The 19,105-nt window shown below is 42.9% G+C and overlaps 1 protein-coding gene across 2 annotated transcripts; it reads left to right on the top strand.

Moving 5' to 3' along the window:
- Positions 1–159: 159 nt before the first annotated feature.
- On the top strand, positions 160–18,091 carry C2H8orf37 (chromosome 2 C8orf37 homolog). 2 transcript variants are annotated; one of them, XM_030553521.1, is made up of 6 exons: positions 160–348; positions 2,994–3,098; positions 7,303–7,373; positions 8,407–8,472; positions 12,236–12,331; positions 16,637–18,091. In XM_030553521.1, exons 1-6 carry the CDS (start codon positions 217–219, stop codon positions 16,794–16,796), a joined length of 630 nt encoding a protein of 209 aa, XP_030409381.1. In that variant the 5' UTR covers positions 160–216; the 3' UTR covers positions 16,797–18,091. The 2 variants fall into 2 exon arrangements, with proteins under 2 accessions (XP_030409381.1, XP_030409382.1); XM_030553522.1 differs by having other exon boundaries at positions 161–347; positions 2,999–3,098.
- The last annotated feature ends 1,014 nt before the right edge of the window (positions 18,092–19,105 follow it).

Genomic DNA, 19,105 nt, shown 5'->3' with positions numbered 1-19,105 from the left:
TCTTTTTGGCGGGGGCCCCTGCAGCGCTCCTTGTTCGTGCGAGTGAGGCAGAGGTCGGGGATGTTTTATTAGTTTGCTGGGAGGCGAGGAGGGGCGGCAGCCCTACCCGCCCGCCTCGAAGCCTTTCCGCGGTGGCGCGCGGAGCCCGGGCCCCCCTCCCGCCGTGGCGCGCGTGCCCGCGAGCTCTTCGGCAACCGCCGACAGCACGGCCCGGCGATGGCGGAGGAGCTGGACGCGCTCTTGGACGAAGTGGAGACCAAGTTCTGCCGCCTACAGTCGCTGGGGGCGGTCGGGAAGAGAGACCGCGGCGGAGGCGAGGAGGCGGCCGGGGAGAGGGACAGGGACAGGTTAGCGGCAGGAGTGGGTGCGCCGCGCTCTGGGGAGCCCGGTGCGGCCTCCCGGCCCCTCTGTCCAGGCCCCGGGCTCCGTCCCTGCCTTGGGCCTCGTGTGTGTCCCCTGCGGCCTCCCCGGGGCGCCGCGCGTGCCTGCGCCCCCTGCGGCCTCCCCCGGCCTGGGGCGCCGCGCGTGCCCGCGCCCCCTGGGGTCTCCCCGTCCCCGGGGTGTTAAAACTCTGGTCAATATCACAGTGGCGGCCCGGGGCTCAGGCTGGCTCCCTGCTTGTCCAAGCCCCCTGCAGCTCCCGGAAGTGGCCGCCAGGTCCCTGCAGCCCCCAGGTTCATGGGCAGCCAGGGAAGCTCAGCGCGCAGCCCCACCCCAAGAGCCGGCTCTGCAACTCCCATTGGCCGGGAACCGCAACCACTGGGAGCTGCGGGGCGGCATCTGTGGGCGCATAGGCAGCATCCAGAGCCTCCCTGGCCATCCATGCGTCTAGGGGTCGCAGGGACCTGGCGGCCGCTTCCTGGGAGCCGCTGTAAGTGCTGCTGTGACCCCACACCTTGTCCCGTACCCCAACCCTCTGGCCCGCCCCCAGCCTAGAGTCCCCTTCAGCAACCCAAACTCAATCCCGGAAGCCCGCATCCTCTCCCCCAGCCCTGAGCCCCTTCCCGCACGCAATCTCCCTCCCAGAGCCTGCACCCCAAACCTCTTATCCCTGGCCCCACCCCAAAGCCCATACCCCAGCTGGAACCCTAACCCCAAACCGCTGCCCCAACTTGGAGCCATCTCTTGCACCCCAAATCCCTCATCTCTGGCCCCACCCCAGAGCCTGCACCCCCAGCCAGAGCCTGTGCCCCCCAACCTCCTGCCCCAGCCCATCAGCGTCTCCTGCACCCTGAACCCCTCATTTCTGCGCCCCCCCCCCGAGCCCACACTCCCAGCCCAGAGCCCATACCTCCCCTGCACCCCCAGCCCTCTTCCCCAGGGGCACAAGAGGAAAGACAAGCTTCAATTTGTCTGTAAAAGTACCAGGACTAAAAATACTCCATTCCATGATTTTGCAAGTACTCTGGTGCCTTCCCTTAACACAGAAGTTGGAGTGTGATGCTAACCACTAGTAAAGATAGTGGTATCTTATTTGGAAGTTGAAGTTGAACCAAAGGCTAAGGGTGTCACTCAAGGCCAGTGCATTGTGGTAAACAAATGTTATTTGATATATTTTATTGATTATTAATAGTGGACTAGCAAGATACCATACTTGGAAATTAACTAGCCTATAAACTGTACAAAAATCAGTCACCTAATTTTGATTAGTAAAATAAACATTCTATGCAAACATGAATATGAACTACAGCAGTGCAATATTTATTAGCAAGATATGTAAAAAGTTCTCTATGCTATTGTAATATACAGTGAAGTATGTACTGTCTACATGAAGTATGTAACCTGACTTCTAATAGTTAAACACTAGCTTATTATACACTATGCAGAATGTTGAAATTTCTCATATCATTCCAAAAAAAAAAATCCAAGACTGAATGTTATTGAGTCTGTAAATAACACATTCAGTTTCTCCAGAACAACATAGGCATTCTTAATTTCTCATCTCCACCATCCTTATCTCCCAAATTGTCATTTAAACCAAGGATGTCAGTTTGTGTTTGTTTCTCAGAGAGAGAGACAGACAACCACTGGTGGTAAATGCCAACCTAGAGGCAACCATGGTGGAGATAAGAGATGTAAAAATGCATTAAATCCTTTTCTCTAATTGATCATTTGATCCTTATTTTTCTGTAATTGCTAAACTGTAATGTTGTAATTAATAATTTAAACCCTTAAATAGAAATATTCACAAATCTAAGCAGATTTTCAGTAGGTTTAATGTTAGATTCTTATTACTGTATTCTATATTTCCTGAAATACAGTACCATAACTACTCCAAACTATTCTTTGCCTTTTCCATCTCAATTTATATTCTTAAGGAACTTTCATATTGTAGGTTTTGTCAACCCATAACAATAATTAGGTTTTAAAGCCATTATTTAGCACTTATGTAGGATGCAGGATCAAAGTTTTGTGGTTGTATTTTTTAATTTGTGTTAATTTAGAGCCAAATTCAGACATGATTTAAACAGTCACAGATCCGTGTCTTCAAAAGCAAATTGAACTGGTTTACACAAGGTATGAATTTAGCATTGAATGTTAAGGGATTGTCTCAAATATATATAAGCAAGGACATTCAGTGAACACCAAAGCTGTCATTAATGGTTCCATATGTAGCTATATACTATACTATAAACATGTCTGTAAAATCATGCAGTGTTGTGTATCAAAATTTTGAAACACAAATTAAAATTGTGCTTCAGAAATTAGTGTATTTTGATCTGTCTGAAAAGAGTCAGGAATCATAAGCAGACAGACGTATGTACTCTACATTGCATTGACAATTTAGTAGTGTGTGCGAATGTTCAGGCTGATCTGTAATTTTCCTCTGCTCTTATGCCACTAACATTTCATGCCTTAGATACTAAAGATATGTTAGAGGGAAAATAGCTGAATGTTTTTTAAATGTTCTTGAAATTAGGTAGGTATGGTTGAATCGCTAGAAACTAGTTTAACTGCTCATTTTACACAATGATGGATTTTCCTCTATGTTTTTCAGATCAGCTAAAATACTAACCAAGGCTGTCGTTGATGAAGAGGACATAGATGACATAATTAAAGATATCATTGATGAAAGCAGTTTTTCTAAAAAACCTATGGTAAGTAGAGTTCTAAAAAATGCATGAAGAGGTTCTGTCAGAAAATTTTCAGAAAAGCGAGTTGGGGGGGGTATTTGTTTGTTTTTTAATTGTGAGAGAGTAGGTGGGTGTAATGAGCTTGGGAGCTCAGGATATGAGAACTGTATGGAGGTTCAGAGAGTCCAAGAGCCAGACTCTCTTCCTCAGTAAGTGGTCAGCATGGACAGGAAATTATGGAAGCTAAGGGTCAGATCCAGAAAGTGGTTTAGGCATTGCAGTGCCTAACTTTTAGGCATCTAGAAAGTCACAGGATCAAGACGGCAAATTCACAAAGCCTGAGTTAGGTACCTTGGCTCCCTATACAATGATTGTGGAGATCACAGAAGCCAGCATGGTAGTCAAGGAGCTGGCAATGCTAGCCCATGGGAAATTCTAAGGAGAGGTGTGTGTCCTAAACCATATTGCTCTGGCAGAGACAGCTACCTATCATAGAATATCAGGGTTGGAAGGGTCCTCAGGAGGTCATCTAGTCCAAGCCCCTGCTCAAAACAGGACTACTCCACAACTATTTTTTTTTTTTTGCCCCAGATCCCTAAATGCCCCCCAAGGGCTTGAACTCACAACCCTGATTTAGCAGGCTAATGCTTAAACCACTGAACTAGCCCTGCTAGTAATCCACAATTAAAAACCCATCTCCTGGAGTCAAGTAACTTAGGGTACGGCTACACTTGCAGCCGTACAGTGCTGGGAGTTAAACCTGTCTTCGTACAGCTGAGTAGGGAAAGCGCTGCAGTCTGGCCACACTGACAGCTACCAGTGCACTGTCGTGGCCACATTTGCAACATCTACAGCGGCATTGGGAGCGGTGCATTATGGGCAGCTTCCCAGCGTTTAAGTAGCTGCAATGTGGTTTTCAAAAGAGGGGGGTGGAGTGGAGGAGAGCATGGGGGAGAGAGAGAGTGGATTTTTGGAGTCAACACTCTGTCAGCAGCTGCCTTGCAAGTTCCAACCCCCTCCCCCACCCCTTTCTCACTCACTGAAAGGAAACAGCAGCGGATAAGCAGCCTCCCCAAAACAGACCCCCACTCCCTTCCTCCCACGTGCTGTGCCACTTCTCTCCTCAACCCCTTCCCTCCCCTTCTCTTCAAGCAAACACTAGCTGTGGGCGTTCCAAAGGGAGCCCCCCTGCCTGCCTCTGCCCATTCACAGCAAACACTAGCTGTGTTCATTTTTTTGATAAGCAGCTTCAGGAGCCCAGAGTTCACAACAAAATAAAGAGAGGCATCACAACAAAACAAAGAGAGTTATCTTTACTTGAAAGGAATATGGGAAGCGTCCGGAGGTCAGTTACCACATACTAAGATTATTCCTTGTTTACACTGGCACCCCAGCGCTGCAGCAGCAGCGCTATACTCTTTATTCCTCTCGTGGAGGTGGAGTACAAGCAGCGCTGTAGCCAGAGAGATACAGCGCTGTATGTGCCTTGCCAGTGTGGACGGGGAGTGAGTTACAGCGCTATAAAGCCAGTAACAGTGCTGTAACTCTCAAGTGTAGCTAAGGCCGTAGGTTCCTAAGTAGTTTCTGGCAGGAATAAGTTCCACAGAAAATGATGGGAAGAGGAGACTGTGATGGTGTTTATAATTCTTAGCACAGAGGTTAGAGCACTTGCCTAGGATGTGAGAGGTCTAGGTTCAATTCCCTCCCCCCCTTTGCCAAAGGGGAAGAAAGGATGTTAACTGGCATCTCCAACCTGCCACAAAAATGCTCTAATTGCTGAGTTATGCAATATTCTGGTGTGAGGCTCCCAGTCTTTTCTGTTGAAGCTGTTCCATTGTGAATAAGTAGTAAAAGAGTCATTGGAGCAGGGGAACTGGACCTTGGTCTCCCACCTCCCAGATGAGTGCCCTAACCACCAGGCTACACAGTCATTCTCTCTCTCTCTCTTTCTTTCTTTAGCAGGAGATATTGAGGGAGCCCTGACACATTGCCTAGGGATACCCAGGGTTGTGAGGCACCTCACTACCACCTGCCTTATCTATGGCTGCCATGGTAATCCCCAGCTCCTCCAGCCAGAGGCAACACAAGCACTCCCCTCTAGGCCTTACAGGCCCCACTGTTACTCTACAGGTTAGTGATAGATACAGTCCAACCTTTGAGCCCTCGAGGCGTTTCCCTAGAGTGTCCAGCCCCTGGTCCACTGGTATTTGCAGTATTCACAGATTGGCTGCTTCCGAAGAAACAGTACTCACCAGGTTCTATCTCATTATACCTCTCCACTCAACACTTAGCCTTTTGATGTACTTGATTTTACTACAAATATAAGTTTATTTAACAAAGCACAGATTCAAGCAATAGCAAGTAATATTGGAAACAAATATTTACATATAAAATAAAGTTATAATGCATTCTTGAGCTTAGACTTAATTATCAAGATACTCTCATGTCTAGTAGAGTTTGGCTCACCCAAAATCCTTGCGGCGTTTTTTAGCCAGCTTAGCTGTGATATTCCTTTCATGAGACAAGTATGCTGTCAGCTTGACTCTTGTATGAAGGATTCCATGTGTTCTTCCCCTCTTGCCCCCCAGATATATCAGTCCCATCCTTGTCTTTATTCGTAGACAGGGCACCCCCTGCTCATTGTTTCATCCTGTGAATTTCCTCTCTTGTAGATTTCACAATCTCTTCTTTTGCCTGTGGCTCACTATGCAAATAGGCCTACCTTGTGAGCCATACAATACACCAGGGGTAGGCAACCTATGGCATGCATGCCGAAGGCGTCGCACAAGCTGATTTTCAGTGGCACTCACACTGCCCGGTTCCTGACCACCAGTCGGGGGGCGGGGGGGCGGCTCTGCATTTTAATTTAATTTTAAATGAAGCTTCTTTAACTTTTAAAAACCTTATTTACTTTACATACAACAATAATTTAGTTATATATTATAGACATAGAAAGAGACCTAAAAACGTTAAAATGTACTACTGGCACGCGAAACCTTAAATTACAATGAATAAATGAAGGCTCGGCACACCAGTTCTGAAAGGTTGCCGACCCCTGCAATACACAAATGACCAGCCCAGGGTGATAGGTGTCTGCTGCCTCCTGTCTGAAAGGAAATTATTTGAGGTGTTTCACCTCCTGGTGACCATCCTTAACTCTAAGACCTTAACAACATACATTTTAGAATAGATACATAACACCTTAAATATTATCCACACTTACTTTTTGCAGTAATGACTGTGACCAGTGGGCTACTGGCTCTTGGTAGAGACCTCACATGCCACCCTTTGGTGAACTGTTATGCTTATATCCAACCCAGAAGATCTCTGTAAAACCCTGTGCCATCCCCCAGGCCTTCTGCCATTTGGCACCAAGAAGTCCCTGGGTCACAAGGCCAGTATCAGAATATCCAATAACTCAGTAAATAAACCCTATATGAGCTGCTATTAGGAAAAACTTCAAAAATTCCAATTAAATGGTCTTGTACTTTCTACTTTCTTTTTCTGTCATTACTTGTCTAAACAGAAGCTTTCTCTTCTTCAGTCTACCTCCTTTCGCCATTTTGTTAACTGACGTTGCAGTTTGGTGTGTTAGTGTTTCATGGAAGCATTGTCTGGTGGTTAGCGCACAGAACTGGGAATCAGAGTTAAATCTAGCTATGCTATGCATTTACTGTATGACTTTGGGCAAATCACGTAGGCTTCAATTTTTAAGTGTCTACTAATTTTCAGTGCCATGCTTGAGACATCTAGGATGTGCTTAAAAAGGGAGGGGTGGGGGCCTGCGCACCCACAATTCCAGTTGGCTGGATTTGAAAGATGTACATTTTGAATTCAAGTTATTTGATTACTATCCTGGGCCAGATCATTATTCCCTCCTGCCCCACAACACCCAAATAGATTTGTATGGAGGGGGCAGAATCTGCTGCCTCCATTGCACAGGCTTCTCACAGAGCTCTCTGCAGAGTAGGGGAATCTGCGTTTGGGGAGGAAATTGGATGAGTATAGGTGTCTTCTGAGCTTGGTTCCCTATCCATCAATGGGGGTATCTGCTAAAATTGTGATGCTTTTTGAGAAGAGCCAGATCACCGTGATGGGCAACTTGCAGTTTTTCTACCCTCATTCCAGCTTCCATCAGAGAGGTTTCTGGCCCTTGCTTCTTAAGCCAAACTGCATAGCTGTGTATGTTGTTGTAATGCTGCCTGGTTCTCTCTCTGTTTTGAAATAGAAACTGAAATCTAAATCTGCAAGTCCCACATCTGAAAGAAATAGTGTTTCCACTCAGGCTCATGGTAAAAGGTACGTGAAGAATGCACAACTGAATAAACTATTGTGTAAATTCTATAATCAGTCTAGTAATGTATACTATTTAAACTATGATGACACTGAATTACTAAGTATTATGGCGAGCTTTCATAGGAGAAAGGACAAATAATTCAGCATTTTGACAGTTTTTTTATTCCAAAGAGCAAAGTAAGATTTTCATTCATTTAATAGGTTAATAGATTCCAAGGCCAGAAGAGACCATTGTGGTCATCTAATCTGACCTCCTGTATAACACAGGCCATACACCCTCCCCCAACATAATTCCTTTTGAATGTTTAAAAAAATCCAATCTTGATTTTAAAATTGCCCCTGATGAAGAAATCATCACAATCTTGGTAAATTGTTCCAATGGTTAATTACCATTAAAAACTTACACCTTATTTCCATTCTGAATTTGTCTAGCTTCAGCTTCCAGCCACTGGATCTTGTTATACCTTTGTCTGCTAGATTGAAGAGCTCATTATCAAATATCTGGTCCCCATGTAGGTACTTGTATCCTGTGATCAAATCTCCCCTTAGGCTTCTCTTTGTTAAGATAATCAGATTGAGCTCCTTGAGTCTATCAGTATAAGGCATGTTGTCTAATGCTAAATTAAAGTACTAAAGATTACTCCAGTTGTAAATAATGTTCTGCCACATGAAAAAGCATTAACAGTTCAAAATTAATGTTCTGTTTTACTTTTCTGTGTTTATTTTAAGTCCCTATACTATTTGGTGAACACGTTGGATATAGTAGAGTGTTTCTGTGACTCTTGCTTATGCACATGCTGAAAAACTTTTAACTCCTTATATGCTCCTTGGGTTTAGCATAAGTCCAAAAAAAAAGTAACACTTACTTTACAAATACTGTGCCTTGCCATTCTAATGAAAGTAATGGACTTGCTGAAAAGGTACACGTGCTCATTGGAGCATGACAGACTAAGTCAAATCAGCCTAGGTTATTATTATGCTACTTTTCCCAAATGACTTTAACTAATTCTACTATTTCTCTGTTGAATTCATGTAGCTGTTGTCCAGTGTATCTTGGTGGAAGCTCTGCACCACATGGTATAGGAACAAATATTTCACAGAGGTAGGAAATCTGAAAGATATTTCTCCATTATTACACTCTTGATCCAAGATAAGGTGCTTATGTACAGTTTCTGTTGAGAGTTTAAATAAGTGGGTTAAACTTATCTTACCTAAACATGTAAGAGATTTGGATAAATTAAGTTACATGTTGAGTGTGTTTTAGAGACCCCTTGAGAGCTTACCTGCTCAGTATTGACACTAAAGATTCTATGGCCCTTTTTATGAAAGTAGGGTGTGCTTGCTCTTATGATTTTACCATTTCATTAGTTCTGCAGTCATAGTTATCTAGCCTAGACTGGACTTGGATTTTTAATTTAAAAAAAAAATCAATTAAAGTTTCAGGTCATCTTTAGACATTTTAAGGAAGGGAAAAGCATGCAAGGTAACATTTAAAAAAAAATAAAATGACCCATCAACTTACAGCAAATCACAAAAAAATTCAGCCTAAAGGGAATTTTCTTCTAAATCATGTTTTTAAAGTGCTTATAACAAACAGCATCTTCACAACCAGAATTATGGGCCATATCTTGACGCCTGTGCTAAGGATTTGCACAGGGATTTTATGTGGGAGACTGAATCTTTCCTGAAAGCCACTTTGGTGCCCACTAGGTTCAGTTGTGCATGTGACATTTACACCCCTTACCTCGAAAGGCAGTTTTTTTCAGTGGACCTACTTAGTTGTGGTTACACACGCCATGCAACCACTCAAACTTACTTAGAAAGAAGAATTATGGAGTATTGCTCCTTAGTGCGCAGGGGAAGCAGTCTTCCTCCGTGGTCTTTTCCAGTGTCACCTGTAACAATGTATTGGTAGCAGTTCAGCTGTTTTTGAGCCCTCTGCAGCATATTATCCTACTGAACTGCACTAGCATAAGTCTACAATCTAGTAGCCTAAATATAGTCTTCCGTATTTTTCATCAGGAAAAACTGGCAATCTAGCCCAAGGAGTCTCAAACTTAATTGCACCGCGATCCCCTTCTGACAACAAAAATTACTACAAGACCCCAGGAGTTGGGGATTGAAGCCTGAGTCTGCCTTAGCCCCACTTCCCTTAGCAGGGGGGCCAAAGCTGAACCACAAGGGCTTCAGCCCTGAGGGGGCTGTAACCTGAGCCCTGCCATCCAGGGCTGAAGCCAGGGCCTGAGCCTCTGCTATCCAGGGCTGAAGCCCTTGGGCTTCAGCCCCAGGCAGTGGGACTCAAGTCTTCAACTTTGGACCCAGACCCCAGCAAATCTAACACCAGCCCTGGCAACCCCGATAAAAAGGCGTCACAACCCACAGTTTGAGAACCATTGATCTAGCCTAAAAATCATTGTGAAAAAATAAGCTTTTAAAATACCAGCAATGTCCACTATTAAATAATTTACCTAATACTTCAGTTTAAGTATATTACTATCCATTTTTCCCCAGGGGTTTTAAGACTGAAAAGGCTATCTTCAGATTAGTTGGCAAATGTAAAACCGCTTTGCTAACTACTCAGTTGCTTAATGTGTTTTTTGTTGTTTAAAGTAGAGCAGTATGTTAATGAACTCCTTTATATTAGGTCCTGATCCTGCAATTCTTACATGAATAGTCCTAAAAGCCCCAACTTGGTACGGTACTTAAACACATGTGGACCTTTTAAGCACAGGAGTAGTCCCACTGGAAGTTACATGTACAGGCCGGCCTGTTGAGGCCGGTAGAACTGCTCATACAAGTGAGGGTCTGCAGGATCAGGCACATGGTAGTGGAAACAGTATATGGTATAAAAAATATAGAGAGAAAGCCTTAGAGCTTGCAGATGAAAAATCCAACTGTAAGGACATACATCCACGATGAAACATAGGAATCTTACAAGGGCTTAGGTTACTGGTGAGTACATCTAAGTGGGGCATGAAGGGAAAGAAAACTGAAGACCAAATAGAAAACCACTGGCATATGACCTTTTAATATATGGATTTCTCTTCAAAAAGCTACAATTATTACTTTTTGTCTTGTAAATGGTATAGTTAGAACTGACAGCACTGCCTTGAGTTAGGGTTGCCTAAAACCTTCCATTATAAGACTCAGTTTTTGGTTGTGAAGCTAATTGTTTAGACTGAAGTTTTCCATGCTGAATGTCTAGCTCAGGCTGAATTTTTTTTTACATTTAGAAAAATTAGTTTAGCCATTTCTGAGAACAAGGGAAAATAACTTTTTTTAATATTTGGCAGAACAAGTTCACCATTTTGTTGAGCTCTAATGCCTCCATAATTCAGAGCAGGTCTCAAAATGTTTCTGAGGGTGGGGAATAGTCCCGATGGAGTGAGAATGGTACCTTTTCTGCCCTTATAAACATCCACCCAAACTTGCCAGGCACCACAACTGAGATCAGGGAGCCTCTCTGCTGTGCTCTTATTGCTCCCCTGCCGGTGCCCAGGCAGTGTGGAAGAGGGATCAGCCTGTTTTGAGTGCTGAGAAATGAGAAGCAGAGGGAAGAGCCAGGGATAAGAAATGGGCGAATGAGGACCCTGCTCCAGGGAGGGGAACAGGGGCAGATGGAGATAGAAATAGCACCCCTAGGAAAGGAAGATATGGTTGGGGACTGGGATAGAAGAATTTGTAACAGCTAGAGATCACTCTCCTCCAGAACCTGGAGCAGAACCCAGGAGTCTGAATTCCCTACAGACCCCTGCTGCTAGCCAACATGTGTGAAGCCTGCTGACAAAGTATGTGTTTCATCCTCCTCTTGTGGCTGTCCTGGAGATAACCACCTAAAACTATTACTATCACCAGTTGGTTATTCTGTTAGCTCAAGTGAGAGTGCTCTGTGCTGTATGTCTAAAGATTCCAAATGTGGAGGTCAGTATGGGTGGAATTTGTTTGTTCAGTTTGCTTTAAAAAACCCAGTAAATTACATGCAAAAAACTATGTTAAGAGAACGTTATGGTTGTCAAGTCAAGCATTTATTTATTTCTATTCCCATTCAGTGTATGGTCTCATACCTTATTTACTGTGTACCATCCAAATCTGCACTGAATACAGAATTATTAATTCCTTTACAGACTTTTTTAGACACTTATCACTATTGTATCTGAATGCTTCACAAACATCAATCCTTACAACACCCTTGTGAAGGGAGGTGATGGTATTCTTATTTTTACAGGTGGGGAACTGAGGCACACAGAGATTAAGACCAACATTATCAGAAGTGTCTACCAATTTTAAGTGCCTACCTTGAGGCACTTAGGGGCTGATTTTTCAGAGAAATTAGAATTGCATAGCACTTGGTATCTTTAAAGCACTGCTGCCATTGACATCAGTTGTAGCTTTGAGTGCTCAGCACTTCTGCGGATTAGGCACCCAGAAAATGAGGAACACACAATAGCCACCTGTGAAATTTTCAATTTAAAGGATATATTCAGCATCACAGAGGAACTCTCTGGCAAAGGTGGGCATAGAATCCAAGGAAGCATTTCGCTTCCTTAGCCATGAGACCATCCTTTCTCTTCCTACAATCCCCTGCCTCATTCACTACACATCTTCCACCTTCACCTTCCAAATGAGGCAGGAGTTGAACAAAAGCCTACATAAACTGTATTAACCTAGTTAGTTCCCAGCGTACCATCCAGCTGGTGCACTGAATGAGGCAGTGGAAGGTATGGTATGGACTCATGTAATTAAAGCATGTAGAATGCCTACGCATGAGAGGGAACCTTAGTTCTGGCATTTTGAGCACTTGATTTTGAAATCTTAATGTATCTTTGTAATAAATCACTGATATTTAATTATTTTACTTTGAACAGAACATGTGATCAGCTACGCTGTACTGCCTGTGACTTCCATGTGTCTCATTACAATGACTACCAGTGGGATAAGTCATGTGATTATCTCTTTTTCAGGTATGCCTCAGGTAGACTTGAAATTAGTATTTGGGGGGTAATATGCTTATCAAAAAGGTACATTTTAATAGATAAAGAGCCATATTTATTGCTAGTATAATCAGTGTCACTTTCCCTAGTGATGAATTTGGCCTCTTGTGTTCTACTGCAGGATGTCTCATTTCTGAATAAAGTAAAAATATGATTGTCCTTATGTATATTTGCCATCATGTTTTGGGTGGCGTAGACTTATTGCTTCTGTCAGGATTTTTCTCTCCACTGTTAAGTATTGTGTTCATGCTATGTGTATAAGCTGTTCAGTGAGACTCAAGCAGTTTAAAAGCCTTTGTTTTAAAAATGCAGAAGCTTGACTAAATGCAAGGTGTTCCATGGGAAAAAACCTTGGACCAATCAGTTTCAAAATCTTTTTTTTTTCTTTTCTTTTTTTTTGTTAAATTGTGGTATTTGTCCCTCTTCCCCACCACAGTGGGGATCTGAAGTCCCTGAATTTATCCTTTAGCCACTTGACTTCTAATTGCTCTAAAACTATCCTAGGTTGGATTGTAATTACAAATAAGAAGTTTATTCCTGATTTATACAGGGAATTTAAATACAGTGCATTCCATTTATTTTGATAAAATCTGTTTTGATCAAAAGTTTGTTCTCTTAAAATACATTGATCAGGCTAATTGGATGTTCAGATTGTTTGTGTGAACACCAGGGGCTGTATTGTAGCTTGCAAAGAACACTAACACCTTATAATACACATTAGTAAGTCATCCTGTTATTAATAGTCTCTTCCTTGTTCTCTCTGATCTTAAGAATTGACAAGAGAGACCCTTTTTTTTATTAATACAAATGATTAAAAATACTCTGCACTGATAAGTTTTTGATATGACTCTTTTGTAACTAGAGAGTTTCATGAACTAAAGGGCAGAATGTATATTATTTAATGTACAAGTTATTCTGTTCCTGAGATTTTGAATGAATAAAATAAAGAATCTAATCAAATGAAAGGCATTGTTATCAACTATTTCTAATTTGATTACAATGTGTAATCCTCAACATGATGTTCAGCAATTTAGGCTAATTTGGAATTAAAGCAAATTAGGGGATTAAAAGTGAGAATGAACCGGTTACATACCAAGCAGAATAGACAGAGGACAAATATACGTAGGGCATGTCTACACTATAGACTTAAATTGACATATGTCAGATTTACTTACAGTCACCACAGTAATTACTGCAGAGGCTGATATCCACACTACCCTTCTTCTGTTGGTGATGTGTCTCCTCACTAGGAGAGCTGCCACTGACGGAAGAGGGATAGTGTGGGAGGCTGAAGGCCAGGACTCTCAGCTCCCTACTGGAAACCAGCTCCCCGACCCCACCCCCAGGCTTCTTGGCTCCCCGCTCCTGGCTGAGAGCAAGGGACAGCCTCCTGGGCTTCTCGGCATCCCCACAGCAGGGAATGAGGAGCCTCCAGGCAGCATCCCGCATGGAGCGGGGGGCAGCCACCTGGGCTTCTCAGCTCCCTGAGCAGGGGGCCTCTGGGAAGCAGCCTGCTGGGAACAGGATGCTGGGGGCAGCCAGGCTCTAGCTACCTGGCTTTCTTGTCAGTTTCACAAAACTGAAATTGACAAGGTCGAGAGCCAACAGTCCATATAAGTAACACAGTGTCTGACACTGCGTCGCCCCAACTGCACAGTCATAAGCTACACCTCTCATGGAGGTGGAGTGATGATGTTGGTGTAGCAGAGCACTTAATCGGCAGGACAAGGCTGTCGTGTGTACACTGACATCATTAGATCGACGTAAGCGGCCTCACATTCACCTAACTATATAGCGTAGACCGGGTCTCAGATATTTGATTACATTCACTTGCAAACACAGCCAGCATAGCTGGCCAATTTTTTGAATATTAATATTTAGACATGCCTGGTCTGTTAAACAACATGTCATAGATCTTGTAATAATGCTTACTCTGTAATATCACTCTGTTAAACAAAGAGCTCTGATGACAATATTCCTATGTAATGTCTCTTTAACCAAAAGCTCACTCTTGTAATAATTGTTTTGTTTCTCATATTTGCATGGCATGGATTTGTAAACCTGTTAATCCTTCCTAAATAAACAGTGTAAAATTGAGATTTAAAGGATGGGCAAGCAAGTGGGTAAATAAGCATCTACCCCACTGTTTTTAGTTCTCAGATTTCTATCTAAACATTTTTATTGTGCTCATCAGTGCAGTATTTGAACCTCTGTAAGGACAGCAGATGAAGGATTAATGGAAAGAGCAGGCTAATGTCAGTCACAGTTAAAACATTAAGTTTACACTTGCTTTTTGAAATAATTGACTTTTATACTGGTCCTGTGGCCTCTTCATTTGCATTGCTGGATGCTAGCGTAGAAATAACTTGTGACTTCGTACATGTTCTCCCTATTGTCTAGCCATCTCTATTATGAGAAGTGATCCCTTTTGCCTTCTACCCTGCTCCTCCACCCCGATCCCTTTCACCACAGACCCCATAGTGATTAACTTGCATATGCTATTTCCTGACAGCAGAATGTCACTGTACATATGGATTCATTTATGATACAAGTGAACCAGTTTAAGATGCTTAGATTAGGATAGCTGATACTGTATGAATCTAAACTAAATGAATACTTACAACACACTTCAGATTCACTCTCTAGACCAGATTGACCCCATTGTAGGTTATTCCTAAGCAAGAGAGCTGATACTACATTAGCCTACTTGGTATTTCTTTCTGTTCGATATTTTGGAGGACGGAGTTCCCTCCTCTGCAGAACCAGCAGAGAACTAAGCCTAAAAAAACTTCAAGTTTCAATACACCTGCAAACAATAGTGACAGTACACCGAGACCTTTGCTCAGGAAAGCATTCTGTTCAAGACAGCACTTCAGCACATGCTTAAATCCCATTAAAGGTAATCTGACTTAAGTGCACACTTAATGTCTAGCATGTGTTTTTCTGAATCAAGGCCCAAGGCTTGTTTCATTACCTAGCATCTGGCGTGAGTGCAGGAATGGCTGTTATGGCACTGTACTCTCCCTCTGGTTGCTGATCAATAATCTCCTGTCTCCCTAGGGGTTGTATACTGCAGAGGAGGAAGCGCAAGTGAGATGCTCTGTCCCAGTTAGGATTGTACATCATTCGTGTTTCTTGCAGATTTTTTTTTGGTGGAGGGAGGGAGGGAACCAGTGCTGCAGAGAGTGGCTGTCTCCCTTCCCCTCACCTCACCCTTGCTCCCTCCCCACCACAGACCTCTGTGCACATAAACCACCCACGAAAGGGATTGACATAACCACAGTACAAAATGTTCCTTTTCTTCCAACTGATGTCACTAAAAACAGTGTAACAGGAGGGTTTTGACCCAATAGTTTGCCTTCGTGAATTTTTATTTGCTAGAACGTTGTGTTGCTTTAGTAACAAAAGAGTTAGAGTGACCTGTATAAATTTCAGAGCAGCCCATGGCTGATTTAGCCTATAACTCATTATTAAACCAGAGATGCTATTGCATTATAACCTCAGTACTTACCATGAAGGTGATTCAAAAATTACATATAAAAAGGAGACTGGCCTGTTAAATAACTTAATTCAGCATTGTGTGGGGACTTTACAGTTACTATAGTCAAAGCTCCTACAATGACAGTCCATTAACTGACAGGGAACTGGTTCTAAGGGCAGCAGTGCTGCATTTACTGAGCAGGGGGGCTGTGTGCTTCTGGTCCTCCTTCAGGTAAGGAAGAGGATTCTCAGCAACTGCTCTGGCACCAGCAGATAAAGGACCACAACCACTGCACATGTTCTTAAATTGGATGTGATTTCTCACTTCAGATCTCATGATAGTGGAAGAAGGAGGCGAGGAGAGGGAAAAACAGTCTTGAGAGCTTGTGGGTTGGAAGAAGATCAGTAGATGTAGGCAACAGGACCAGGAGCCCGTAGAGTAGCTAGAGAGGAGTAACACTACTGTTCTCACTGGCAGTTTCCTGCATGCATAAAGACTGCCATAGAAGCAACAGCTGTCCAGCAATCACATTAAAGTGTAATGCACCTAGGATGCTAAAAATTTGTATAAAAAAACCACAGATGTAATAAGGTGTCTTTATAAAGCTAGTCTGTTAGAGTGGTTTCAGCAGAATGCACGGGCTAAGATCTTTTCTCAGCTTCACACACAACTCCCGCTAAAGTCAGTCCCAGTGTACGCACATCCAGTGTCAGAATTTGGCCCCATCACTAAATGCTTATTTTACAGAAAAAACTAACTCACATGATACTAAAGTGAACTTATTTGGCTGACAGGAATAACATGCCTGAACTCCGTAAATTAAGAGGGAAGATGATAACGAAGAAGGGATCACGGGCTTATGCTTGTCAGTGCAGCTGGAGATCCATCGATGAAGTAACTGACCTCCGAACAGACCGGCAGCTTCGTTGGGTCTGTGGTAAACACGTAGAATGAAGTCTTCTCACATGTTTGGTTTGCGTTCCTGTATGAAAACAGACTTTCAAGTCAAACGACTTCCTTTTAGCATGCATTTCCCGAGAACAGAAAGGAACCCGAACGTGTTATCTAGAGCTAGATAGTGACACTGAATTCAAAACTGAATATTTGTCCTCACTGTAACTGTCTCAGGAATTAAGGGAATTCACAGAGGAAACAGCCAGCTTGGAGGCCTTATATTCCCTAGAGTGCCAGCTATAGGTGACATTAGAAGTGTCAATGATAAGTGGGCTTGAAGAGCCCCTCCCCTAGTGCCAATGGAGAGAGAAGAAGCCAATGAAACCAAATGGGTCACAGCAAAAGGGAAGAGCAAGAGCCCCTAGGCACAGCGCCCTGAACCAGCAGAAGTCTGTACAAGATCTTTGACTCCCTGGAGATGGGGAGCAGCCATGCCCTATGGCACTCACTCTTTCAGAGAGTTGGGTGGATATCCACATGGGAATTAATGCTCCTCCTCCCACTGTGCCTGTAGCCTTATGCGGTGTGGAAAGGTTTGCAGCCCAGGGAGTGAGGGATCCAAATGGATGAGAACAAGACCAGCTGTCACCACACACAGCTTCACTTTCCTTTACCCTCAAATCCCGAAGAGCTGCAGATTTTGAAGACTCCCATCCAAGCTCCTTAGTATTCACTGCTCTTTGGTTTCCTCAAAGCCCTTTGTCCAGAGTATGACATTCCGTGGAGACTGAGGTTTACCACTTAGTTTCTTGGCCTGGTCTCTCCTTGCTGTTTTGGTTTCCCTGCAGGAAGGGGACAGTATGGCCCTGAATTATTTAACAATATTCAATAAGATAAGTTGGGGAAATATTAGCTCTGCAACAGTTAACAAAGATGTTCACTTTTAAGAGTGCAACAAGATATATCCCAGCTGTCCTCGTGTTTGGGTTTTTCAGTTAAAAGCCTCATTTCAGAAATACTCCACCCCCCAAAAGTGTGACTTGCCCATTGCATTCCCCCTTAAAACAGCTCCCAGTATCAGGTTGGTTGATGAGATGTTTTGATTTAATATTAATGTCATAGCAGCTAATAAGCCATTGTTTTCTGCACTGCCCGCATATTTAAAATATGCACAAGTATTATGTATGGCTTGTTTTGTTTCAGCACTGGAAATTATCATATTGAAAAATGGACTATAATTCAATTTCGGTAAAGGGGATGGGATCATTTCATACAGTGATGTAAGAGAAAATGGAATGAGAACACTGTACTGAAAATATTTTTACTATTCAATAAAATAGTATTCTAAGCATTAATTCAGAATTACTTGATTTATGCAATTCCACATATACAAAGTGGTAACTGGTTTTTAAACACCTGTCGTATTTTAATTACACCAGGAGAAATATGAGGAGCATTCTGCAGTAAGCAGATGAATGAAGTAACTCAAAAAGACTGGAAATTATTGCCATTAATTTCTTGGGAGGGTTGTAATTAAGAAATCCCCTTAACCAATCTTATAACAATTGTCATGAACCTAAAGTTCTGGATTGGTAGTTCTAATAAATGTAAACATTCCCTTATTAGCAAGGAGAATTTTTTTGGCTCTTCTGATGATGCTGTATAGTCATTTTCATCTAACTACTAAAGACAGTCTTTTCGCATCCTTGGCCAAATTGTCTGTGGTATGTTGGTTGCAAGTAAAATTTGGTAAGTTTTCTGCTGGATCTCCCTGCTGTAGAGTTGATCATTCGGTCCTTGGAAAAAATTCCTAAGAAAACTCCTAATGAGTGTGTATCATCTGCAAGTGCACTGGTATTTCAAGGCAAAGTTCCAGCTTTTAGAGAATATAAAACTGCAGGTTTCAGAAAATAGGCAAACCTAGAGATCAGTTGATGGACTAGTTCTGAAACAGCTCTCAGAAACTCTGCTTACCTGACAACCCAATACGAAGAGCTTCACCATCCTCAGTTTGGATTTGTAAAGGGTAAGTATTCCTGAGTTTTCTTCAGATGAGCTGAGTGATGGGTTGGGGTAAGAGGAAACCTACGAACAGACCATGATTTATTGAAGAGTTCTTTAGGAGAAGGAAACTACTTTCCATTCTTCCTGTAGAGGCAGTTCAGGTCAGCTCTGCATTTCAACAAGTGATGAGTTGCTTTGGTTTTGTTTGCCCAATTCAAAATGATTTTAGAGAAACTTCCCCTAAGTCTTTGCTACTCAGTATTTGGAAGGCACCTCTCCTATATGGAACCAAATATTCAAGACTTTTGTTTGTGATAATGATATGCAAGATACACAGCTATTAAGTTGACCTAGTAGTAATGCTC

Source organism: Gopherus evgoodei, chromosome 2, assembly GCF_007399415.2.
Source record: "Gopherus evgoodei ecotype Sinaloan lineage chromosome 2, rGopEvg1_v1.p, whole genome shotgun sequence".
Taxonomy (NCBI): Eukaryota; Metazoa; Chordata; order Testudines; family Testudinidae; genus Gopherus; species Gopherus evgoodei.
The sequence above is the reverse complement of the archived record's forward strand: the minus strand, read 5'-3'. Positions and strand labels throughout refer to the sequence as shown.